General features: G+C 38.4%; 1 protein-coding gene across 3 annotated transcripts in view; it reads left to right on the forward strand.

The window, feature by feature from the left end:
* LOC102222015 (TSC22 domain family protein 3-like) overlaps positions 1 to 26,446 on the forward strand; it is a 42,356-nt gene that overhangs the window by 11,264 nt on the left and 4,646 nt on the right. Inside the window, exons 2-4 of one of the 3 annotated variants that reach the window (XM_023328534.1) lie at positions 14,525 to 14,593; positions 20,866 to 20,917; positions 21,492 to 23,180. The exons of 1 other annotated variant lie outside the window; for it this stretch is intronic. In XM_023328534.1, the coding sequence (XP_023184302.1) occupies positions 14,525 to 14,593; positions 20,866 to 20,917; positions 21,492 to 21,761 (391 nt within the window). In that variant the 3' untranslated portion in view covers positions 21,762 to 23,180. Of the gene's footprint in view, positions 1 to 14,524; positions 14,594 to 20,124; positions 20,498 to 20,865; positions 20,918 to 21,491; positions 23,181 to 26,446 lie in introns of those variants that run through there. One more of the 3 variants, XM_014471679.2, reaches the window with a different exon arrangement.

Genomic DNA, 26,446 nt, shown 5'->3' on the forward strand with positions numbered 1-26,446 from the left:
ATAACTGCACACAAGCTTTCAAAGAGTGATGTTTTGCTGATAGTTGTGACAGTAAAACACAATACAGTAAATGCTACTAAACCACTTGCATTAATACAAAATGCACAATTAAACATGGACAATTTAAAAGGGATAAATGTCAGTAGAGCTGAACTCATTGGTGGGCTCAATTCACCCTCCAAATTATATTCCTCTTGAGGCTTCCTATAACATTGGGGCGTCTCTGCAGATGCAGCATCTCATTTCTTAGAAAAAAGAACAACTTCTCAGAGCTTCAGCAGCTCTTGGATTTTTTATCAGGACTCAAAAGTTGCCACATAAGACCCCAATCCCACATTCTGCTTTTAAAGTTACAGGACGACTGCAGTTTTCCAGCACTGATGAAATGTTAGTGTTAGTAAACAGCTTTAGGTTCTTGGGGTGGAGATGCAATTTAGGGAGACCTGACTTTCCTAAACAAGACTCTTCCTGTCGTGCAATGCCTAAAACGGTAATGAGTTTGGTAATAAGAGGGGGAACATAATTTTGGCCAAGCAGCCCATCTTGAATTGAGTTATGCATCACAAAGTTAAATGGGTACAAGGGTTCTCCTTATATTTCTCTCTGTGGAATAAACAGTTGTATACAGTGGATGTTTTGAAAGTAGAGGTAAACAGGATTTATGTTGAAACGTCTCACATGTGACGTGTGGCTCCAACAACACCCAGAGAAATTCTGGGAAAAAGTTTCATTAAACTGTGCAACGCTGATAAATCGAGAAAGAAAGGTAAACAAGCTGTACACCTCATCCAGGTGTGAAGCTGGGAAACTGGAGAGCATGTTGGGCAACCTGCATGCTCTGTGGTGCAATGGGTTTGTTTCATAAAGCTGGCAATAAATTATTTTTTTATTATTCAAGAAAGCTCATTTCCCAGTTAAAATATACTGGAACTTGGCAGACGCTGAATAAAATGTAGCTGACAATGTGAGTTAGGGTTGGAGTATTCATGCCCTGCATTAAAATTGGCTTGCAGATCTCCATGAACCATCAAACTCTGGGTTTGATGAATAGAGTTTCCTGTAAAATTTCCAAGATTTGTTGTACATGCACTGGGTTTCTGCACTCCTGGAAAGGCCACTGGCAAAGAAAGAAAAGAGAGCAACTAAAATAAAATAGAAGGGGAGTTTGGGAAGGGCGAAGATGAGAAAATATTTGTCGACAGGTAGGCCTGTTCAGTCTGGCTCTGCTTTACTCTTTCTGGGAAACAATATGTTGTGAAGGAAAATCTGAACATATCGGCCAAGTTTCAGATAGTCTGTGATTGTTTCTGGCTGTTTGACAGAGAAAGAGACGAGACTGAAAGAGAGTGGGAGGCACCAGCCAAGTCAAATGAGCGAAAATAACAAGATGCATCCTGTCCATGACCTCCCTTCTGTCTGCTTTGCTCTCCAGCAAGGAGCGGTTTAGACTGGTTGGATCTGACAAGACTCTCTCTCTCCGTCCCTTCGTGCCATCCCACCACCATTAGGGACAACTAATGCTAGCAACATTAAATGCCCTTTCTGCATTCTTTCCAGTATGGTGTCATGGAAACGAATGACTCAGGGATTCATCGTTATGTTTGCACTCTTTGTTGTGTCGACAATCTGGGATTAAGCGAAACAGTAGTCCTACATGAAGCATGTCGATGTTTCTGGACAAAACATAGTCAAATGCAGCCAGGCTGATGAGAAAAAGGGAAGGTTGACTATTTTTCTCTTACTTAACACTATTTCTTCTCATATGTACCCAGATTCCATCTAGGCTGCCACCCACATCCGTGACACAAGCCTTTCAGGGGCCTACAATGCACACAAAGACTTATTTATTACTAGCCTGAATGTAAGGTGTCACATAACGGGAAGCCTCGGAAGGAAAGAGAGACAGAGAGAGAGAGCCGTTTACGTAACGTTTAAGGTTGCAACCTTTCAGTGTTCGTTGAAGTTAGTTGGGGTCAAGTGGTTTTCGTGTGTCAGTGGGAGGATCTTTTGTTGTGGGAGCGCCTGAGCAAAACAGGAAGACCAGCATTTACTTCACTGAAACTTTGCAATCACAGCTGGACGTATATCACAAGTCAACTGTAACATGTCAGAGGAGCAATAACACAAATGGAAAAAAGAAAAAAAATGTTTCCATTTAGCCAGCAGTACATATTCAGCTTTTCAGTAATTTTCCACAAGTGCTAAATTCTCCCACATTTACAGGAATCCAGCAGGAAATAATCATCTGCTGCAGGAGTTTTTCCCTCTTTGCCTTGCATCGCCTATTTACATGTCAGCTCCACACACTTGCTTCATCTGACCTTTAAGTGCAAACTGATCCATCATCCTTAGGCTTGTTTAACTTTCATCTGAGCAATGCTTCTTCTGCAGGCTGCTCTCGTATGCCAGGTCATGGCGTGGGAGGGAATAGTCCACATACTGAAGAGGAGGTTACTAAACTCTGCTTTTTTGTGCAGAATGTTTACAAAAAGTCTGAAATGTTCAGTCAAGGTGCAGAGAAAAACATGTTGTTATGCTTTAAGCACTTTGAATATCAGGTGTGTTGTGCTGCACAAAGCTCAAGATGGTAAAAATATCCTGAAAAAGGGGCTTTGATAATAAAGAAAGCAAATATTGTTGCATACATTCAGTACCTTGCAAAAGTTGTAAATAGCCTTTGACTTTTGCCACACATTATCTCTGTACCAGCTGCAGAGATGCGTAGTTCTGGTGGACGGATCTGTTGACAGGAAAACACTCCATAAATGTGGCCTTCACTGACCAGTGATTTAGGAGGTCACAGCAAATAAACCCTAAAAACATCACCCCTATGCCAAGACTTGGTGGTGGCAGCATGATACTGTAGGATGTTGCTCTAGGAAGGCAGTAAGCAATAGTGGTTTCTGGTGTGGCCTTGGTGGCTCTCTGCCGAGGGCAGTACTGGACAGAACAGGGTTGTCAAATAAGGAAAGAAAAAAGTAATTTATCAGTTTTACCCTTAGCAAGTTTTCTATTGCTTACAGGCATGTGTAGCAGGACAAAGTCGAGTTGGTACCAGTATTGTGCAAGGTGTATTTGTAAAGAAATATGGCTGCATGCCAGAGCTGGCTTAGGATACTGAAGACAGTATATGACTGAAGTTTCTCCATTAGCACTCAGTTAGAGTGTAACTTAACAGATTTTTAAAGACTCTAGTCTGAGCTTGACAATCAGTAGTTCAAACTGTGAATACACATTCACAAAAAGTCATCTCTATTTAGCATTAAGGTTAAGACGAACAAGTAAACACTATAAACACAGGACAAACCTGGACTGAATTATTTAAGACTGATCACAGATTGTTTTATAAGGTGCAAAGGCAGCGGCTGGCCTTGGGCAGCAAGTATGCAGGAATCGCTAAAGAATATTGACTCAGGGTGCCTCAGACAAGTGCTGTCCACACTTTGGCTTTAATGTGACAAAATGTTCATACTTTTTGTTTTCAATTTCAAAAATTGGCCTGACCCTTACTTTGAATGTTGTGATTGGTTTTTATGCTGATACTAAAGTTGATATCAACAAAAAAAAAAACAAAAAAAAACTCTCACTGCTGCAGCAATCACTCTATGAGTGATGAGGATTGTCTTGGATTAGGACGACCCGTGGTTAATGTTCTGACTCTCCAACCGTGAATGATCTGTAGATGTGCTGTAATGGCAGAGTGCTCCCAAGGCTGTCCTGTTCTCACAAGAGGTTACACAACAAACACACAGAAAAACTGTGTGACCGTGTTGGCAAAACAACCCTTCAACAGCTTTGTTCATTATATTGCCCATTGAGTAGCCAGCTTGAATGAAAGTGTTGTTATTTGAACCACCTTTTTTTTACAAGGCCTTTTTGGGTTTTCTTCTGTTTTTGTTCTCAGACTTTCTTTCTGGTGGCTCAAAGAGAAAGGAAGTTACTGTAGCTCATATCAATGGGAAGAGAGTATTTTTTCTGTGCTTTTCTGCACACTTAGGAAGCATAAAAAGAAAACTGAAGCTGTGAGCTTAGCAAGATACTTCCACCTATTCAAATTTAAATGTTTCGCAAGGAGGAGATATCAGATTTTGACAAAGGCTTTCTTGTGCTGTGAGTATTGTTTGCACCTGAAAAAGCTTCCCTGAGCACCTCTTAGGATGCAATTCGATTTCGGGGAGCTTTTCCTCTCCTTCTTGCACAGACATATTCTTCTTGTGAAACATTTTATTGAAGCAGATTGAAAATAATGTAGCTGATCAAATTAGACACTCAGCTTGGAGTGAGCATTTAAGATGCAGCTGGTGGCAGCATCAGGTATGCTGTCAGGATGTTTTTTTTTTCCTTCAGGGGGTAAGGAAGGTAGTCAAAGTTGATGGGAAAATGGATGCAGCCAATTACAGGGCAGTACTGGAAGAAAACCTGTTGCAGGCTGCTGGAGGATATTTTGGCAGAGGTTCACCTTCTAGCAGGTCAGTGTAGGGCTCTGATCTTGAGCTATTTTACAAAGAAAAATAGGTTAAAATTTTAATTTTAATCATGTGTAAAGTTAGTATAAACACACCACAAAAGAATCACAACTGTAGTGCAGCAACAGGTGGTTCTGTAATGTGTTGACTAAAGGGGCTGAACACAAATGCACTTCTTAGATTCTTAACAAAAACCTTTGAAGACAAAAACTTAGTTTAGTGTGTATTTTTCTTAGACTTAAAATCGGAATAACTTACAATGATGTTGTCAGTGGTAATTCACCACATTCTGGGGAGTGTGAATATTTTTGTAAGGCACTTTATATATATTAATTTGTAATTTTTTCTTGCACATCTTATACGCCAACTCTGCATAATCTTGGTAATGTCACCAGTTTGTTTCCTGGCAGCCACTTCTGGGAGTCAATGTGTGTTTCACTCATTGTCCATGATCTTAATTGTCTTGGGAATAGAATGGAGTAATTGTGCAAACTCTTGGCCTGCAGTGATAGTCTAAAACAGGCTGTGACACCTGTTTCCACAAACACATTGGGACATCCAGTGGGACAGATTAAAGACTTAGATTCTTCTTATCATCTTGATCCCATGATAAGAGGCTAACATGTTTTGCAGATGTCTGCACAGTTACTCTAAAGCATCATGTTGCGCATGCGCAATGATGCTTTCTAGGTGCAACATACGTAGATGTCATAAAGTAAAAGATTTTTTCACCTTTAGATCGAGAGCTTGACAACTAATAGGGTAGGTTGTTTCAAAATTATGCTGCACACTTTTTCCTCTTGACAAGAAAAAGTGCCTAGATACTTTAGTTGATTGTGGCAACTCCATTCAGAAATTCTTTTTTCTTTTTTATTTATTTCAAGAGCTTAGCTCATTTCATTTTTATGTTTACAAACTAGTATGACCCCCATCACCCTGTTTCCCCACCCTTGTTCCTTGAGGTAACCATGTTTTTTTGGTAGTTTACCTAAAGAACTGGGAGTACAGCCAACATCTCCTATCAGAGGAAACACCGCCGAACAACAGCTGCGAAAGCCCTCCTTCGTCCCTCCTCCTCTTCCTCATCTTTTCTCTTCCTCGTTTTTGCATTTTCCTGTTTTGGTGTTTGGTCATGCTCTGCTCAACCTTCAGATATGAAGCTCTCCGTGAATTGCTCTCTGATGAAAAGCGATACACTGGTTTGACGTCTGTTGTCTGCCTCATCATGCCTGTGCTTGACCTGGAACATGACTAGAAATAAAACGAAACTTTAAGAAGCGCATATTTCCAGTTGTGTTGGCTCAGAGTTGCATTGTGTTCTTTTAAGCAAACAGAGAGTGGCGTTGGGTGTGAAGAAATGTGCATATCTTGCAGCATTTCTTCGTAATCAGCGATAGTGCTAAAAAAAAGGTCTTTATGTAATTCACTAGTTAACACACATGGACAAATATACATGCAGGTTTGCTTATCTTCAATTGATTTTTTTTATCTACTCTAGTCTGAGCAAAAATCTACAAGTTTATTCATGTGTTTGGAGGGGGGAAAGTTTTTTGTTTTTTTTCACTTTCTCACACCAGGGTAGCAGGGCATGACCGGGCAGCCTTGTTGTGTGTTCACCTTTAATCTGGAACACAGCTCCGACATGGTACACTTGCAGAGTAAATACAAATATCTAAGTCCATTGTCCACAAGGCTGAAGTCGTTTCAATGTAACCCTTCCTACCTTGTGTCTCCTCATGCAAGGTCCTAATGTTTTCGGGTCCTTCCCATTGCATAACAGCAACACTTGGGCCAAATATAGGTGGGGCAAATACGGCAGGCGGCAATTAGGTATATGACGAGACAGGTCAGAGACAGGATAATTATCTAGAGACAAAGTCGGGGGTTAGGCTTTCCTGAAGCACGCCACTCAGAGAGGCTTTTATGCACAGGGACAATGAGGACAGACAGGAATAATATTAATACCAGCTGTTAAAGAAGGAGGTGAGCTGTGCAGAAAGGAAGAACAGAGACAGAAAAGCAGCCAGACAGACCCGACTGAAGAATTGCACGGCTGAGGCAGCAGGACAAACGGTTGTGCACAAGGTGGCAGGCAAGACACAAAAGTTGCATGGCAAGTCAAAAGCTGCACATTTTAAAATTGATTTAAATATGTTTGGAATTAAATAATATTTAAAACAACAGGAGCTTCACACTCCTAGTAATCTGCAATTGTTGACTTTGGAAAAGTTGTTAGATGCCTTGAGGCATTTAGTTGTTTTGACACCTTTGTAGCAAGACTTTGCAGTCTAACAACAACAAAAAACCCACAAGCATTAAAGACAGCAATCCATCACAAGTAGACAAGAAAACAAAGACAGTGACCTATAATTTTAACTGTGAATGCACATTTGTGTGTACGTGCACATTTTGGGAGTTGCTAAAGAACCTGTAAAAGGTGTGATTTTGTTTAGTTCCTCAAATTTTGACACAGTTCCTCAAAATGACTTAACAGACTTTGGTTTACTTTACAGTACATGAGTGAATCAGTTATAATGACAAATAAGTGGCAAACAGGAAGCAACCTGTTTAAAGGGCTCAGGATTATTTTATTTAAAATGTCTTATGCAAATTACTGGGATGCAAAGTTTCAATAATTCAGACAATAAGAAAAAATCTTTTAGTTATTTAAGTATGTGTTAATTTCAACACAATTTAAACATATATCACATAAATACAAACTGTATCAATATTTATTAAAATAATCATTTATGAAAAATAGAATTAAAGAACTAGCAAATTTAGATCAGTTTAGTTAGTTATTATTTAAATATAATTATTTTATGTTTGTGTGGTATCTGTGCTATATCTAAATAATAAATCATAAATTATCACTTTGCAGATCAAATAGACAAATTCAAAGGAATCACTTTCTCTAGCAATGGTAGCAGTGTCCAACGTTTTTGAACGGTAAGGCTAACAGATAAACATTTGTGATGCAATTAAGGAGAATAATTATTAAAATACTTGTGTGTTTTTACATTTTTACAAATACAATTTTATTAACTAAATATTTGCTCATTTTTAAAAATTATGAATTTCAGGAATACATTTAAATCAACATTAATAAATGTATTTTTGTTTAGTGAATTGTTTTCCAGTTTCCTTTAAACAATCTCCAACATAAAAATTTTTTTAACAATTTATTGTTAAATAAAATAAAAAAGTGACATATTTAACAGTGCCATGCTTAGCCTGCAAAAGTAGTAATAACTTAGAAAGTTTTGTCTTTTTTTTAGATTTGATAAACTGAAACAGCTTTTGGTTAGTAGACAGAATGATTGATAATGGCTCACAAACAAGCTGGCACATATATTATTATTGGGCGTAGTAATTCCACATTGTATTTAAGAAGAACAACCCTGGATGAGCATTCTGGTGTGCAGTACAGGTTTGAACTAGTGGGTCTCTCTGAGTCTTGTTTTCTCTAATTTTATGATTTCTTTCCACATTCCAGGTCTAAAAAATATATATTTTCCATCGCCATTTACAAGCAGTTGCATTTTTTTATTTTATTTGCAATTTCCTTGCCTTTTCCTTGATGTGTCAGCTTAAAACAGACACACTACCATCAATGTGCGAAGCTCATACATCAAAGCATGATCTTGGTGATTTCAGCATTGAGATAAAACGACAACTTCTTGGCTCCCAAATACTGCTTACGTGCGGAAATCTGAGCTTCTTTAAAACAATAAACGACTCTTACGCACACTTTCTCACTCAGGTGCCAGATCTGATAAGATGTGCCACGTCAGAAGCAGGTTTCACTGCAACAGAGTTTTTGTCTGCTGGCACATTCGTTTTTGTTATGATTTTTTTTAATTGACCGATGTGAGAGATAATTCCAGAAGCCATTTGCTTCATTTCCACTTCTGCTACCATTAATCATTATATTGTCAATTACATATTTTTAAGATGTTTATTGTGATCCAAAAAGATCACAGTTTTAGAAGAGCTAAAATTGATCACAAAGTTAAGTTTAGGTACAAAACAACATGGGCAGAGAAAAGGCAGACTGGGGTCTTTGCATTTACATTTGTGTCTGAGCTTCGTCTGAATACATCGCTGATCTATAATTTGCATTCCCATGTATTCTTTGCACACACGTATGTCTTTGTGTCATGATGCACACTTGTACTTTTTGCCTGCATGCATTGTTGGAAATCTTGCTAACATGCATGCCTGAATGCACATCTTCATTTGCACTGGGCTATGGCTGATCAGTGTACCTGCACGAAGTGTGCGTGCAGAGCAGATAAAAGAATGTTCCCTGGTTTTAAAAGTGAACTTTGGACACCTTGTGTACACGGTGGAGGTGCTTCAGCCTCAGCCTAAAATGACCATGATAGCAGATTTGTTTACCCTCTGTGTGGGTTTTAAATAAGCCAAGATGCATCTACAGCTTGTCCTGTGTGCTGTAAGCAATTGTGAGGTCGGCAGCGACTTCAAGCGGCAGCATTTCCTGTTTGTTCAATGGAAAAGATGCTTAAAGTATTCCAAATAAGAAATTACATAATTTCAGCCCTAGCTAGTTTTAATCACTAAAACAGCAAATTATTCTTCTTAGATCAAGGGTTTTCCATCAACTTAAATTATTATTACAGTTCACAATGGACAAACTGGTTCCACCTCTAATGCTTCCTACAGTAACTCCTAAGTCATATTAGAAATGATAACACATGTGAACAGAAACATTTGCTTTGTCAGAATGACTCGTAGCTGATTCTGACTAGGATGCAATAAATACTTGTAAAATGATTCATCCAGTCAGTATGTCAGAGGGTAAACTGTTCAACATCGGGATTTGATGAGGCAAATCAAAGATAAAGAATGTCAATTAATAATAGATAAATGTAAAAACATTGCATTTAAGGTCCATTTTTGTCCTTCAGAAAATGAAAAGAAAAGGAAAAACCCAGAAATCTAACTTTTTCCATAGTTGTTTTTCTTTTACCCAAACTAATTTAGATGTCATTAAAGGAAATTAAAGACTTTTTGAGGTGTGCGAGAACTCTGTTTTTGTTATAATAGGCCATCTTAAACCCAGAACACGCTGTGCAGTAGAAAATTCTAACAAGACAGTGAAAGTGCAACACTATCATATCTTGATTGTCACAACTGTCATACCATTACCATAGGAAATATCAGACGGTTGGATATTCTTGCTGCAGGTTCAAATGTTGTTTTTCAGTCTCATCCTAAAATTGTGCAAATCCTTAAATGTGTTTCAAGGATTCATGTCATTGACAAGTGCAGGATGTTTGGGACTCTCAGCTCAATAGCATATCAGAAAGGAGGAAATGAATTGATTTATCAATGATCGTGATTAACTGACTCCCAGAGATAAAATTTCTGAAATCTGACTTAAATGAGTTTGTTTTACAACACATCCTGTTGTCTATTTGTCTAAATTTGAATTTCTTTTGAGAGATGTAAGTAGGTAAACAGGATCTAAGACTACCTATCAACCATATCTGTTAGTTGTTGGGTAGACTTTGTTGAGATAAAGTGAATCGTTCAGTCAGAGGAACAAACAGCAAACATTAGATTCTCATCTAAACATTGTAGATCATATTATGCAGAAACAGAGCAGGGTAGCAAATTGTTGGTAGATTAATTCAGGTCACAGCTTTAACATATTGCAAAGATAGATCTGATTAAATTATTCTATCCAAAGGAGCCAACTCTACTTGTCATGTATGTGTAAAATATGCTCTAATCCAGTTTTGAACAAATATTAAGCATTGCCATTAAGAGAATAATTATTTTTCCCCAATGCAACTAGTTCATGAAATCAAAAGTAAGTAAATTTATTTGTAGTCATATTCATGTGATTCAGAAACATTACCTGCCTGGGTGGGCGGCAGCTGGACACACATTTCGGTTTGTCTTTTATAGTAGACAAAGATGCCTCCAGCTTTCCTCTGCTCTAAATCAACATGTTTCCTTTTAAGAGTCTTCACATCTGTCCCTGTCCCTGTTTGTCTCACGCTGTGGGGGACTCTCACCATGCAGACAGGCTGTGGAAATATTGCAATCATCACGTTCTCTCAGGCCTCAACTTTCCTGAGTGAGATTCTCACTGTGCCTTTCTGTGGAGATCTGATTGGCCTGGCGCTTTTTAATAGTTCAGCGTTCAATGGTTTTAATCTTTACGTTTTGCTAAAAGAGAGCGCTTCAAGAGGTGCTGAATAGTCCCCCATTGTACTCCCTCACAGCAACACTATGTTATATCAGGTTCCCTGGTGATAGGAAGCAGAAGTTTCTTTTCATAGTGAAAATTTTAAAAGCACCTTTATGGCTTGGCTGAATTTATAGATGTTTATGTGTGTGAACCCTGCTTAGCTTTATTTCTGGGGTTAGTGCTTTGCTTTAAGTTTAAACATAATTAAGTGGTCATATCTCCCAAAGGAAGCATAAAATGGTGTAAATAAATGGATTTTAAATTTCATAACTACATATTAAATATGATTTAAATTGAAAATTGTTGTGTCTATTCTGTATTCAAAATAAGAGACAGTTGCAAAGAATAACAAAAGGACGACTAAATAAAAAAAGGTTTGCTTTACTTAAACCCCACTGACTCTTACTGAAATGCTTCCTCAAACAGGTGTGTTGCTGAAAGACTTTCATTTCTTCAGATAATTAATTAAGAAAGAAGATAAGTTTAGACAACGTCTGATGAGGTTTGTCAATAAGACACAAGCCATGGTGGAATTTGGAAAAGTGAATTTACAGCGTTGGACTGGATTATTGCAGAAACAACATGAGAGTATTGAAGTTGACTTATAATATTTCAAAATTAAGCACCTCATGTGTAAAATAAGGATATTTGGAATAATACACTAGATTTGCTTTAATTTTTCTTTCGGTTTTGCACACTCCTAATGTTCATTTCCTAGTTTTTCAGCTTTCTATGATAGCATATTACCTGATGAGCATATTGCATCTGACAGCTTTTTTTAAATGAAAATACTCTCTATACATTCAGCTGATGGATTATATGTTGACTTGTCATTTTTGTCATAATTTAGAGCTCCAGTTGTGTGAGCTGAGTTATTGCGGTCTTGTCACAGGTGTATAACACAAGTTGTGTTGCTGGCAAAGATCAGTCTGATGTAACATCCTCAGGCTAATATAAAAAACAGTGGAAGAAGCCACAACGAGTCACTGATTCCAGTGAGTTGTCCTACATATCCAAGAAAATAATGCATAGTATGGTGGAGCTTTTTATCACCAGGTGCATGAAACTAATGAAAAACATCAGACAAACATCCTATTACATCCATTTTTTCCTCAGTTCATTGTCTTATTGCAGAAATGTGTGACTTTTGGTCATTTGGATATCTTATCAGAATGACCGCCAGTGACTTAAAATTATCCATGGGAACTTAGTCACGACTCCATCATCATCTCACAGGTGACAAAGAAATAGCTTTAAGGCTCAGCAGAGGAGCCTGCAGGAGTCTGTGGGAACAGCTCAGTGTTTGGATGACACTGACAGTGAGCGTTAGCAGGGTGCCTATCATCCAGTTAAATCCAGATCCTGCTGACAAAGTGGGACGTGCATGAGCAGGCCACGCAGGCATACAAAAGTGCGGCAAGCGCCATGCATCAGCGTGCACACTGGAAAACAAAAACAGAACTAAGCACATAATCGCACGCCAGGGGGCGGCTCATCGATGGCCTGAGTTGCTCCACTGTTGTTCCAGTTGTTGGTGACTTGGGTCACACAGCTGCAAACTCAGCCAGAAACAAGACAGGGAAAAAAATAAGAAGAGATACGATGGGAAAGAAAATTACATGAGAAAAGATATATAGAAAAATACATGAAAGAACCAAAAAACAACAAACTTGTTTTAAAAAGAATACCCCATCAAGAGTCCTTATCTCTTTTTGTTCAAGGATATCTTCATTTGGTTAAATATGAATGCAAATGATTGTGCATGCCCCAGGATTCTTTTTTTCAGAACAAAAAATTGCATCTGCCAACGTACCAAGGTTGCTCATCGTAATTACTCTCTGACTCTCAACAGATGACATAATTTGCAATAAAACACCTGGCCACTAGGAGCATGCAGCATGTAGCTGACTGGTTTTCTTCTTAATTAGTTTTTGTGCATCATTCAGCTTGAAAGAGCCATTACTCAAATGAGTAGTGGCTCATTTGAGCCATGTGTTCTTCTTTATCAAAAGAAGAACACATAGTTCAGAGGTGACAGACTATGGCGTTAAAAAAAAAAAAAATCTTATTTAAGTAGCTTAAATAAGATGTAGACACCTTCACAACAACTCTGATAGCTGACTTGCAGTGTACACTTAAATATCCAGGGATATGGCAGGGTAATTCTTTACGATGTGACCCAAAAAACACCTGACTTTTGTTGAGATGTGTCCTGGTGTCTGCAGTTACAAAGTGCCCAAGCTTGTTTGCTGCGATACTGATCACAGTGCCATTTGCCACATTTTCTTTTTGCCCCTCCTTTAGTTCCAGCAAAAGATCCTTTTTGCTGAAGGTCTAAATTTATGGTACCGTACATGCATTAATGCAGACTTTAATGAAACCTGTTTGTTTATTACATTTAATTTAGAAGAGATTATAAATAAACAACTTATACCAACCTGTATATGTTCTTGGATAGTCGTATTTTGTGCAATCATAATCACAGTTGATACCATATGAAAAAAGCTTTTCTTCCTATAGTCCAATTCAAATTCAAAACTGAATTAAGATGAACTACTATTGGAAATGGGATGAACATAGGTCAGGAAATTAACAGAGATGCCCACATGCTGTCCTTCAGTGTGCTTTGAGTGAATATAAGCATACACTTAAGACATAAAGCAACTGATGTAAATGACACATCCAAGGCATACATTTCCAGGAGAAGAAGAAGAAGAATCTCTTTTCCCTCTCCCCTGTGCTGCTGATCTTTTTTGTAATTGTAAATTACCTAAAATTTTATAATGAATAGTTTAAAAGATTATTACAGGATGCATCTATAAATCTGACAGATGGTCCACGGAATGGAAAATCCAGTTTTACATTGCATGACTACCTTTACCACTAGACTTATCTGCACTGCAGTTGGGATGTCAAATGTCACAACATTCTTGCCAGCAGACAGGATTAAGCTTAAAATGAGATGTGAGATATTTATGCAAAGCTGTCAAACTGGAAAGAGGCGTACAATTTGTCAAATCAAGACTGGCTTAGTAATGCTGCTTAGAGCTCTTTTTCCATAGCAGTGACTCTCCAAACAAGTATATCCCCGATGACAAAAGAGGATTTATGCATCGGGCAAACCCAGAACTTTGAAGGATTTCCTTAACACCACATACATAATATGAAATGTTACATAACAGTCAATTAGTTTCATTAATCTGTCTCAGTTTGCATTTGCTTGCAAACAAATGTCGACATGTCAGCTGTTATTTGACCAATTTCAGTTTCCCAGAAGGCTCTTGATAAGTTTGCGATATTTACATGTACTTTGAGCGAACTTTAATACTACTGTTAAAATACAGTACAGAGACCGGCATGGCAATTGCTTTCTGAAGCTGCAATTTGAGAAATATCTTCTTTTGTCTGCCTGAGAGAGATACTCCAGCATTGCATACATGGAGCAATTGGCCCCAATTCAGAGAACTGTCATCCTCGCTGGGTGTCTAGGACTATTGTATTTCACTAGAATGGAGTCACATCATACAAGTATCAGTCTGAGCATGGCACTCAGAGCCATGGCTGCAGAGCCAGAAGTATCGTCATTGCTCAATTGCCTCTTTGTGCCCTGAGGAAGCAGTTCCCGGGTACAAACACCCACAGAACAGTGTGAAAACGGCCAAGAGCCTCTCACAGCCCTGACAGTCACTAACACCACGATGGGACAGTCCCAGACGTGTCCCACTGGAGTTGCCTATTCTGGGGCAAGGCCGCCTTCTCCTAGGATTGTGACTCCTCTTCAGGTGATCGAACCACCTCAGAGATTCTTTTATTATCATCCCCATTTCCCTTACAGCTTTCCAGACAGAACTGTGAGCTACTCTCCCCCATACTCACCAAGTCTCTTCAAAAGGCCGGATCGCCGGTAAGTGAGTGCAGCAGAGGAGGGGAAAGTAATTTGTCTTGTTTTGAGCAGGACATTTGGCATGATGGTGCCATGAGAGTGACAGTGACAAAGACAGAGTAGCACATGAATGGAGCGGAAGATAAGTAATTTGTCAGCGACTGAGAGATCTTGAGTTGTGGATGGATATTTTCTGTCTTTCTTTTTTACTAAAACAACATAGATTTTATTCCAGTTAAACAGCAGAAATAAATAACTTAGTATTCTTTATACCTGGTAGGATTGCACTATACACAGCATATTTACCTTATCCGTATATTACTGGGACATGCAATATGCATTTCCCAAAGAACTAATTGGACAGCAAAGGTGTCACTATAATTATTTAACTATCTTGTATTAAAGCTCAGAGCTTGTATTAAAGCTCTGTAAGCTTTAATACAAGCTTACAGTATTAAGCTTGTATTAAATACAACCTCTGTAACATAAAAGTTACAGAGCTGGGAAGATAGTCAAGTCATTAAGCAACTAGCTAAGTTGTTTAATTGCCAAAACAGCAGATGCCAGGCAGGAGTAACTTTTTCAATAACACCTTGTTGTTAAGAAGGAAAGAATAGATTACCATTTTTCCAATTGCTATTCTATTGTATTGCTAATCTACTTATTTTCTGGAGTCTATGTTCTTTTTGAACCCCAACCAGAAAGACATTAACACTTTTTAATTAAATATTTATCGCAAGTCATATTGCTACTGCAATGTTATCCAGTATTATCACATATCAAATGTTTTCCTAATTTCACGCAGCCCTAATATTAGACACATTGTCGTACCCTGACACAATATTAGATACCTGCCTTCTATTTGAATAAGACCAGCTTTGCCCTATTACTTAACCCTGTAGAACTTATAATTTGATCACCTAATAAGCCAAACTGTCATAGTTTCTTTTAGGGAGCGTCAAAACAGGTAAGCGTCGGCGCAACTGAATTTACGTAAATGTGACTTAAGTAGCTGATCAGTGACTGAATTATAATATGAAATAATTACTAAAAAGAAATGATGACAGAAAGGCAAAAGCAACAAACTGAGTCCGATCACAGCAGAACACTAAATGCCACACTTTTGATTCCAGTCCACATGTACTATTCAGAGCAGAGGTTTATCAAAAGAAGAACACATAGTTCAAAGGTGACAGACTATGGCATTAAAAAAAAAAAAAAAACATCTGCTAAAGTTTCTCACATTTGGTTCCATGTAACATCAATTTTTATATACGTATATATAATAATATGACTGCACCTTTAATGATTTGTTGCCACACTAATGAATGCTGAATGCTCTACGAAGCTCTTAATAATTTCTAAAATTGTGCTGCATTAATAAAACAAATGTGCACATTTTCTTGTTTATCTGTGAGCATTAGTAGCAAAGGACACTGAATTGCAATGCCAATCCCGTCATGTTAAATCTCATCAAATATTCTGTATCTTCTGCACAACATTTTGCTAGAGAGAATATTTCTGAATAAATGACAGATATTGACAGCATGTTAAATTTAATAAAACATCTCATTAGAAATATGAAAAACACAAACCTTCTTGTTATTTGTTGCTCAGGACACTGAAGGAGATGTGGTAATGACTGCCTGTGGGTGTGCTGGTTTATGGAGACCATTCAGTATTCAGGGTTTGTAGCTAATGTTGTTGCCCACATGGACAGCTTCCTTTGAGATCAGCTTCCTTTGAGATAGCCTCTAGCTGCAGCCTGTGGCAATTATCCACATTGTTGGACCACACTTTCACTACGCCATACATTACAAACTTATGGAAAACGAGAGGAAGATGACCAGAAAGCAAGCTCAAAACAATGTGCTTGTTTTTGTTTATTTGCTTACATCTTCTGTTGATTTAACAGTTTGCATTTCTGGCAGTTATTGATGCGTACATCTTGAAATTGGTGTGTCAAAACTCAGAAATGTTGCTTGAGGCAGGAGCTTAACAGTTGGCAGCATGACTCACCCTCTTTCTTCTTCAGCCATTATTGCATATGAACAATAATTTATAACATGTTTGGCTTTGGAACTCTGGACATCTGATGGAAACTGTGATCTGGCTGTAATGTGACTCACTAAATGATACTGGCATGCATCAAATGTGATAAGGCACCAATGGTTTATCAGAAATATGAGCCACTTCAGCTACTGAGAAGGAACAAAATTATGTCTATGTAGCACATAAAACTGTTTAGAAACAGGCTGCTGGCAAGCTAAATGAAGTTGTTTATGCTGTGAAAAACATATTGTTGTTAAGATTTATTTTTCTAAAACTTAAAACGAGGCAAAGCAATGAAATAAGTATGCATTCATCTTTTTGATCACCATGTGTTCAGTACATATAAGATATGTTTTGGAGACTGAATTTCAGCCTAGATAGAAGTGTGACTCCTGCCTAAAAGAACTTGTACATGCATTCATGCCCTTCACATTTTTCATAATTTTATCATTTTACAACCACACACTTGAATTAAACATATTTGTTTTTTTTCCACAAAACAAGATAGCTCACAATACTGCAGTACAAGTAACATAAATTATGAAATATGTTTTTCACAAATAATCTGAAAAGTGTTGTGTTTTGTATTTCACTACTTTAATTTTGTTCCCGTTAAATAAAATCTAGTGCAGTCAGCTGCTTCATAAGGTCCTCTAAGTAGTAATAGAGTCAATGTGTTTGTAGTTTTTTCTTGGCAGAAATACAGCTGTTCTGTGAAGGCCAACAAAGGAATTTTGTGAAATGTCAGTGACCAACCAACGTCACAAAACACAAGGAGCACAGCAAACTAACATGGGAGTTGCAGAGAGGGTAAAAGACCAGACAAGGAGAGAATTAATCAGCGAAGCAGGGAGGTCCACAATAATTCTTGAGGAGTAGCAGAAATCTGTTGCTCAGATGACAGAATTTAGTGACATGTCATCTAATAGTTGCTTAATTTGACAATCTGTCCATTATGGAACAGTGTTAAAGTTTGCAGTTGTCTACAAGGTAGTGCTCAATTCCAAGTTAGTGCTTGTGGTCATTACAGTTCGTAATTATAAACATTTTAAATAAGGTGGACTGAGAAGACCAAAACTTGCTAGAAAACATGCAAAATGTAATGTGTGCTGGAAAAAATAAGCAGTATCTTCCTGAACACACCAACCATGTTAACTATGGTAGTGGCAGCAGCATCAAGCTATGGTGATACTTGTCTTCAACAAGACAGGGAAACTGCTCAGAGTAGTAGTTATGCCCTAGAATGACCCAGTCAAAGTCCAGACCTAGAATAAATTTGAAGTATTTTAAAAAGTCAGTGGCACAAAGATGTGTGCCTCTTGATATGTACAGTTCCTGCAGCTGTAATTTGAGCCAAAATATTGATTCAGGAGGTGGAATACATAAAACAACACATCTTTCGGAATTGTTTTTGCTGACAAAATTTAAAAACAAAGTTTATTTTCCTTCCACTCTATAACTATAAGTTAAAAGGGTATGCATATTTCTGTAATTGTAGTCATTTTTTCTGACTGTATGAGCTTTACTACTGATTAATTTAACAAAATATCAAATAATTGTATTACAAATCTGATTATGTTCAATTGGATATGAATGATTAAAAATGGAAGGCTCTCAGAGTTCAGAGGAAAAATTCCACAGAAGTTACTGAATAACTTTGAATGTTCTTCCTGGTGTAGTAGAACAAAATGTTTTACCTAGAGGTGTTTCAAAAAAAATATATCCAGCTGATACAGTATCACTAAAGTACACCAACAAAAGAGTACACAGAGCGACAGCTGAGTAGTTGTAGGAAATGACATAAAATCTGTTAAACTTTGCATCAATCATAAACACATCTAACAACACATTCAGATGCTGCTCAGTGGGAAAAAATATGTTGACATTTTGTGTGCTTTATCAGCATGTACTGCTGCCCACAATCTGTTTATTACAGTTTGGAGGAGACTTAATGCAATTGCGTCACATGTGGTAACAAGTTCAAAATGCTACCAGAAGTGCAGAAGGTCATGCAACAGGGAGCAGGGACTGTTGAGTGATTATTTATAGTTAATAAATAATCAGGGATGATCGTTGCAGACTTAATAACCTTTATTTACATCACTAAAATATTCCTGACGTTTTTGTTGTGCTCTTTAGAAATATAATTCCATTAGTGTGACATATGAACATTATAAAATGAATGTATTAATAGCTCTAAACATTGAGGAAGGAAAAGCAAGTTGAAACTGGGTGCCAAAGGATGACTGGAAAAAAACCCACAAGAAAAAAAGAAGGCTATCTTATGTACAGTACATTGTAGTGTATAGTGTAACTTACTTTCCCACCACTAGAGGGCGATCGAGTTCAGACTTAAATTAAGGAAATTTACCTAACTATATGGAAAAAAATACCTAAATAAAGTGTAAGTGTGCACGTGCTTGGGTGGAAAATAGACCTTTTGATAAACAATTTGTAGGTCAAGGCCTGGAGACAACATGTTATTGTCATTACTATACCAAGTTATTAGGGAATCACACTGACAACAATTTCTGCACACAGCGAATCAATTACACCATAACAAGAAACTCACATGAGCAAATCAGTGAAAATCTAATCAACTAAAACATAAAACAAATACCCTATTTTACTGTCCAATTCACGTGAGAATCAGATTTGATTAAGACGACTGCGCAGTGCATGGGACATTTGATCACATCAAGCGTTAGTTTACAAAGGCAGCACATTGTTTACGCATATGCAAAAGTTCATTTTGTTTTATTAGGTTGGTTAGAAGTGGAGCACATCTCGGTCTGTGGGTTAAATGCATGCATCTGCATTTGAAAAAGAACAGAAGTTCAATAGCGGGGCACTTGCAATGCTGCGTTCAAAGCCTCATATTAAGACTCGTTCGCCAGGAGGTTGTTTTGTCTTTTGGTGAAAGCCGTTGCTCTGTGTAAGAACTGACGTGTTGCATAAAAAAAATATGATAATGCATTGATTACACTGATTACACTTTAAAATTGCAGTGGATTGTGCTTGTGTCATTTGGCTCTCAAGAACATCTGAAAAGTTTCTGAGTAAAAATAAAACATGCACCGGATATCCACTATCGAATGTGAAAAATGCTTAAAAAGTACCTTTCTGTAGCATTGAACCATTTCACATTCAATCATGTGTGATCATTTTGTTCATGTTCCATTTTAAGCATTCATTAGAAGGAAAATTACTGTGAACAGATTCTCATAAAACAGTTTACATGCATATAAAAAAATATCGGGGTGAATTAGACACTTGATGGACCGTACAGAACAAAGTGTACCCTGTTGCATTGCATTATGTAAAAGCAGAGGAGGGGGGTGTATTTATCAGAACCCAAAAATATGGCTCATTAGTGATTTCTTTTCTTCTGACAGTCCTGGAAGGCAACAGAAGCTCTGCCTCCTCCTCTCCCCTCCCTCCCGCCCTAAAGCTAATTTGCATAATTTATGCTTGCGTCACGAAACCAGTCTTACAAATACAGGCTGGGGGCAGAAATAGCAACAGACAGTCGCTCGTACAAACCGGCGAAGCTTGACATATAACCCTGACACAGCACTGAGCTCCAAGGCTTTATAGAGAACAAGAGGAGTCAGTGCAGCGCTACTAACTCGACGAACCAAACAAACCGAATCATCCCAATCGGATCCTCACTTATTGACTCACTTCGGTGACCGACCAAGTCGCAATCGTGGCGAGAAGCATCATCCAAACGAGTGTGGTCCTCAACATGAGCACGGAGATGTTCGCTAAGACTCCGATGGAGGTGGCAGTCTACCAGCTGCACAACTTCTCCATCTCTTTCTTCTCCTCGCTGCTCGGAGGAGACGTCGTTTCGGTCAAACTTGACAACAGGTACATTTGGTCGATTAGTGCTTGAATGAAAATGAACCGACGCGAGTTTGTTGTAATCCCTTAGCCGCCCTCTGCTGCTGTTTACTGTTACAAACTCTTTGAATGACCAACTTCGCCACTATTTGCGTGTCATGAGCTGGCGCTGTTTACGATGCAATGACTCTGTTACATTGTAGTCGATCTGAAAAGAGTCATAAACTTCTTGGTGCAGTTCACGCTAAACCATCTCAGATAACAGCAGGGTGATGATCTCTTTCTCTTTCTGTTCTGGGAGCTTTTTATTTCACTGTGTCAGAGGTATTACGTCAGGAAGGAACAGTGCATGTGAAGTTATCAGTGTGTTTATGGCTCTCTCTTCTTGTTTGCAGTGCCTCTGGTGCTAGCGTGGTGGCCATTGACAACAAGATCGAGCAGGCCATGGTAAGTAGAGAATGAACACCAAACACAACGCTAATGCATGCAGAAAGGTTATATAGTAGACTCATGCATCTTTTAGCAGAAACTATAATGGCTGGGCTATACAGGTCACAGCATGACAGTGCAATCAGTCTGACCTCAATATAATTTGTAAACAGAGAATTCATTCATCACATTACATGGGCTGTTTATCCCTGTAAATAACCTTGTGATCATTTTCCTAGAATGATTATTTGGGACATTTAGAATCACTGGCATCTGCAAGAAATAATATCTAAAACTAATTGTGAATAAAAGTAGTGAAAATCTCCTGAAGTGAGCAGCAAGTACAGACATGTTTTTCCTCACGTCTCAGAGCTGAAGACAAGTCCTGGGAGAAAAAAAACAATACTTACAAATGACATGGTTCATAAAATGCAAATTTAATTGTAATAATACCCTTCAGAAAAACTGAGGAGAAAATCAACAGGCGAACCAAATGCATGCATCAGTTCTGCGATAAACTCATTTGTCTTACAAGATTTTCTGTTCCATGCCTATTCTGAATCTGATCCATCTCTTGGTTTTCAAATGACAGGATCTTGTCAAGAACCACTTGATGTACGCGGTGCGTGAGGAGGTGGAAATCCTCAAGGAGCAGATAAAGGAGCTAGCAGAGAAGAACAACCAGCTTGAGAGGGAGAACTACCTGCTTAAGAACCTGGCCAGTCCGGAGCAGCTGGAGAAGTTCCAGTCCCGCATCCCGACAGATGTGCTCTTGGATAATCAGAACGTCCGGGTGACCCCAGCGCCACAGCAAAAGAACCAGCAGCAGAGCTGTAGCCACAGCACTGGCTCTGCTGTATAAGTGGCTCTGCTTTGGGGCGGGCAGAGCCACTTTGTCTTTAAAAGTCGTGGACCTCGTTTTTGAACGCAAGCGTTACTAAATCGCCGCCACCGAGATCCCTTCGGGACATCGAAGAAGAGTCATCGGTGCTGTAAATGATTGATGGGACTCAAATGAACTGCTGATACTGATAAGCACAAAACCAGAACTAGAGACGCTCTAAAACTGGTGCCGTATCAGGCCCATCCTGTGTACCATCCAGCTCTTTGTCGTAGTCTCTCTTCGTAGGCATGAGTGTTAAGCATAGAAAGGGCAGACTAGCCTAGACAGAGGGTGGGGGATTTCCCTCCCTAGCCAAACTCTTCCAGCAAAGCACCCTCCTTTTTTCCTCTGTTGAGGAAGGGGGAGAGCAAGGAGGTGTTGATTGGGCTTGCCCTGCAGGCGCTAACCTGGAAAGTGCTGGGACTTCACTCCCTCATGACCCAGAGGAGACCCATCTGAGACGGCCCTCCAAGTCTCAACAAGAACAGTCCCATCGGTGTGGATTCACCTCATCTCAAAATACTTTAATGGACTTCCAACCGCACATTTCAGACACATACAGACTTCTGATCTACCTACAGTGTATTGCTGCCATGTTCCTGTCCATCCTAAGCATAACAAGGAAAATACACAGGATAAGCTAAGGCTACAGCGGTGGAGGTCAGCGCAATGTTCTCCATCTAATCTGATGAACTGCTGCAGTAAACTAACAGAATACTGTAATATCTCATAAAACATGTAGACTTGTATTGTTTGCTGTCGGGGCTTGCTGGTTATGGGGGTAAAACTAATTCTGCTACATCTTCTGTTTTTGTTAAATTCAGAACAAAAATCAGTTGTATTGTACAATAAGAGCAGTGTAGTAGGCTTTCAGAAGCTGTCTTTGTTACAGGTCCGTCCATATCTGCCATTTTGTTTGCTTAACTCACAGGAAAACTACAATGTACATACAGATGAAATGTCTCTGAGGAAAATAATGTTAGGATGGTTTGCAAGCAGACGGCTGTGTTTCTAGCAGCCTATGCACTTCTTTTGTTTGTAGGTAGTGCCGTCCAGTATATGGTCTCTTTCCTTATTCAGATCGCAACTTGAAAACAATGGCACGACAACAGTGCCTGTAAGCGATGATCGCATTTCTGACAAGACTTTGGTTATTGTTGTCGTTTTTTCCAGCTACCAAAGACGTATTTTCACACGGCAACAAAAGCTAACCAAATGAGGACCATGTGTAAAACTTCACAGGGAGAAGTCTTCTTCGTTACTAGAGCTAAATTTTGTTTGTGTTTGTTTTGTAAAAATTACGATTTTGTTGCTATAAAGTATCCCTGAAACAGTTGACAACTGTAATTTTTGGATACAACTGCACAGTTGCAATAAACCGTATGTTTACATAATATATCATGTTGTTGGTCTTTCTCTCATAATTCTATCATAATGAGATTGTGTATTATTTTTGAACTGCTAACAATTTGTATTCAGTTTGTCCTGTCATCTTCAATGAAACCTAATTAGGTATAAGTTAAGCTTTCACAAGCTAACACTTAAATTGTTACCCATTTTTGCTTGAGGACACTTAATAGGGTGAGACATGAAATCCACTGAAATCCCCCAAATCTTCATCTTGAAGTAAACATTTTAAACAGAGTTTTTAAATGCTTACAAATTTCTAAGCACATCACAGAAGAAATTTCTTGTGTTAATTTCTTTGGGCCTACTTTAAGTCTTTTACAGCCTCTATCATTATTTTCTCCCAGCCTCCGTCCATCTTGCCATCTGCTCTGATTACATCACCTGCCCCTGCTAAACCAAAGCATGACCACAGCATTATGTTTTGCTGGACATGGTGTTTTCAGTGTGTTTGTTTTATTCCTCACATAGCATGTATGTCAGAAAACTTCAAATTTAGTCTCACATTACTAAAGCACCCCTTGTCACACATGTGTCCTAAGTGGATTGTGAGCAACCATGCAGGGAATACATTTGATTTTCTTTCAACATTTGTGAAAGAAAAATTCTTAGAGTTGTCCCAATATCTGACAAATACTATAAGGCAACCCTGCTTTAAAACTCTCCAGACCTTTATCCCAGACATGTCTGCTGTGTTCCTTGTTTGTCTTAATGGTGTTTGTTATTGAACAAACTGAACAAATGTATTTATGTTGATTTTATATGATATGCAGATAATCTTTATTTATGTGGTTTCAGAAGACAGTGAGTTTCATAACATTTGGGGGTGCCCAATTAAAAGACACATCATCCTTTCCGTATTTGAACGATTTGAAAAGAATGTATTACGTTCATCTCAAAGTTTCCTTTGTGTTGATCTTTCACATCTCAAAACAAAATTGTTTTTGACAAAATATGTAGAGGTAAAAGGGGTGTGAATACTTTTACCTGGCACTACATGGTTTCTCCTGCAAAAATAAGCAACTTGAAGTCGTCTCATCAGACTTGAATAAGACACATTTCATACTCTTAGTCATTGTGTATAATCGTTATGTAAGTGTTTTCCCCGCCCAAAAGTCAAAAACAGCACAACCACTAATGATAGTGAAGTAATAATGGCTAGTTTGCCTGTGGACTGGAATCTGCAGAGGAGGGGAAAAACACTTTGTACTAGTAGCTATTTCCCTTTAGTCAAGCTGGCAGCCTGCATGCAACCAGATATGTTGTGGCTTCCTGATGCGAAGACTAGACTCGTATCCATCTATTGCTGAAAACATGGCCTCTTCTGGCCTGAGACTCATCACCACCGATTAAAATCTGTGGTCTCCTTCAGGTGATCTGTGACAGAATAACTGATTGGTTGTGCAGCTGATGGTCTAGATCAATGCATCCTCTGCTTGTCGCATTCTGAATTTCACTAGAGGCAGGATGGGTGTGCAGTTTTAAATGAGAGCCGCATTAATTATTTAACAAAGAGGAAACAGTCAGGTCTTTATTGGCTGTTTCACACAAAATACTTCTGGTCAGTCTATCAATGAAAGAGGCTTCAGGGTTATTTACAGAAAGCAGTGCTCCAGTTTAATCACACTCATGTTAATAGCAAAAACAGCTTCAACCGCAAAGGAAAAATTCAATCTGGCTGTAGAGCCAGCATGCCAATAACTATAGAGGCCCAGGAAAAACCTGAAGACAATTAGGACTGTGGTTTCAGCTAGTACTTTGCTTGCTCTCTTGTTCTATTTTAAGGCTGGTTCCGAAACAGTGTGTTCCTGATTCATTTTAGTGGCCTTTGATTTGCAACTGATTGATGACAAGTTTCCAGGCATGCTTCATATGTGACATAACACCAAAAAAATACAGCTGATAAAATAGATGTCTCTTAACCATAGCCATGATGTCTGTTTCACTGCTGTTTGCAGCTTCTTTGAAAACACATTAGGTAAATGGTGAGCGTAATTCAGTTTAGCTTCTTAAAACCAGGTCCAAATGGAAGTGCAAAAATACTCTAAAGAAATCCCTAAAAAATTCATCAGCCCAAACTTTTTTCTACAACATTCAAAATTCAAGGGTCCCTTTGAAAATATCAAATACGTTCTCAAACTCATCAGCAATCATATCAAGTAGGGTTTAGAACATGAGTCAAATTCATAGCCTGCTGGTCAAATCCGGCCGTCATAATTATTTCTGTGGCCCTCTAGACTCTTTGGCAAACTAAATCTTGATAAAACTTCACAACAGTGTGCTTAAATGTTATTTTATCAGTCAAATCAAATCAGTTTTTATGTGTTTAATGTCAAATTACTTCAATGTTAAATGTTTCATTTTTATAAAGACTGAATGCAGAGAAAGTTACAATATTTTAGTTATGAGTTAACCTTCTTAATGCATTCTGCCTCAGTTGTTCCTTTGAGACACTCACCATCTTGACATGGACAAAATTGAAAATGACTTTCGCACCCCTGCTTTAGAACATCTTCTTGTTGACAGGGCTTTGCAACATGTGAATAGTTTCCCCTTTTATCACATTACAACCATAAACTTCAGTGTATTATTTTGATATTCTGCACAGGCCATCACAAAGCGGCACATAGTTGAGAAATATAAGGTAAAGAATAAAAGGTTTTACATTTTTTAAAAATCTGAACAGTGAGGTATGAAGGCGACAAGTATGCACTGCTGCACATCTGCTGAAAAATGTGTGTTCAACTAAACTGACAAATCAGAAGATTAGTTGGCATAGAAGCCAACAAAGGTCCAGTGACTCTTAGGAGCAGCAGAGAGCCACAGCTCAGGTGGAAGAATCTAATTACAGAAAAACTACCAGTTTAGTACTTTAAGAGTCTGGGCTTTGTGGATGATTGGTCAGACGAAAGCCATTATGGAAAGAAAGGCCTAAGAAGTTCCGTTGGCAGTTTGTCATAAGCAATGTAGGGTACAAAAGAAACATGTGCAAGAAGTTGCTCTGGGCAAATAGCATCAGCATACATCAGCAACTACCAAAGCATGGTAGTGGCAGCATCATTCATTGGGAGCTCTTTTATCAAGATGGATGTAGCTACATGGAGGGTAATCCTGGTGGAAAATCTGATACAGGAGAACAAGCACAGGATGGCTGGGATCAAGGCTTAAAAGATTTTGTTTAGAAAAGCTTCCTCTCCAATCTGACAGAGCTTAAACAATTCTGAAAAAAACAACAACTGGCAACCATTTCTGAAGTG

Source organism: Xiphophorus maculatus, chromosome 23 (assembly GCF_002775205.1).
Source record: "Xiphophorus maculatus strain JP 163 A chromosome 23, X_maculatus-5.0-male, whole genome shotgun sequence".
Lineage (NCBI taxonomy): Eukaryota > Metazoa > Chordata > Actinopteri > Cyprinodontiformes > Poeciliidae > Xiphophorus > Xiphophorus maculatus.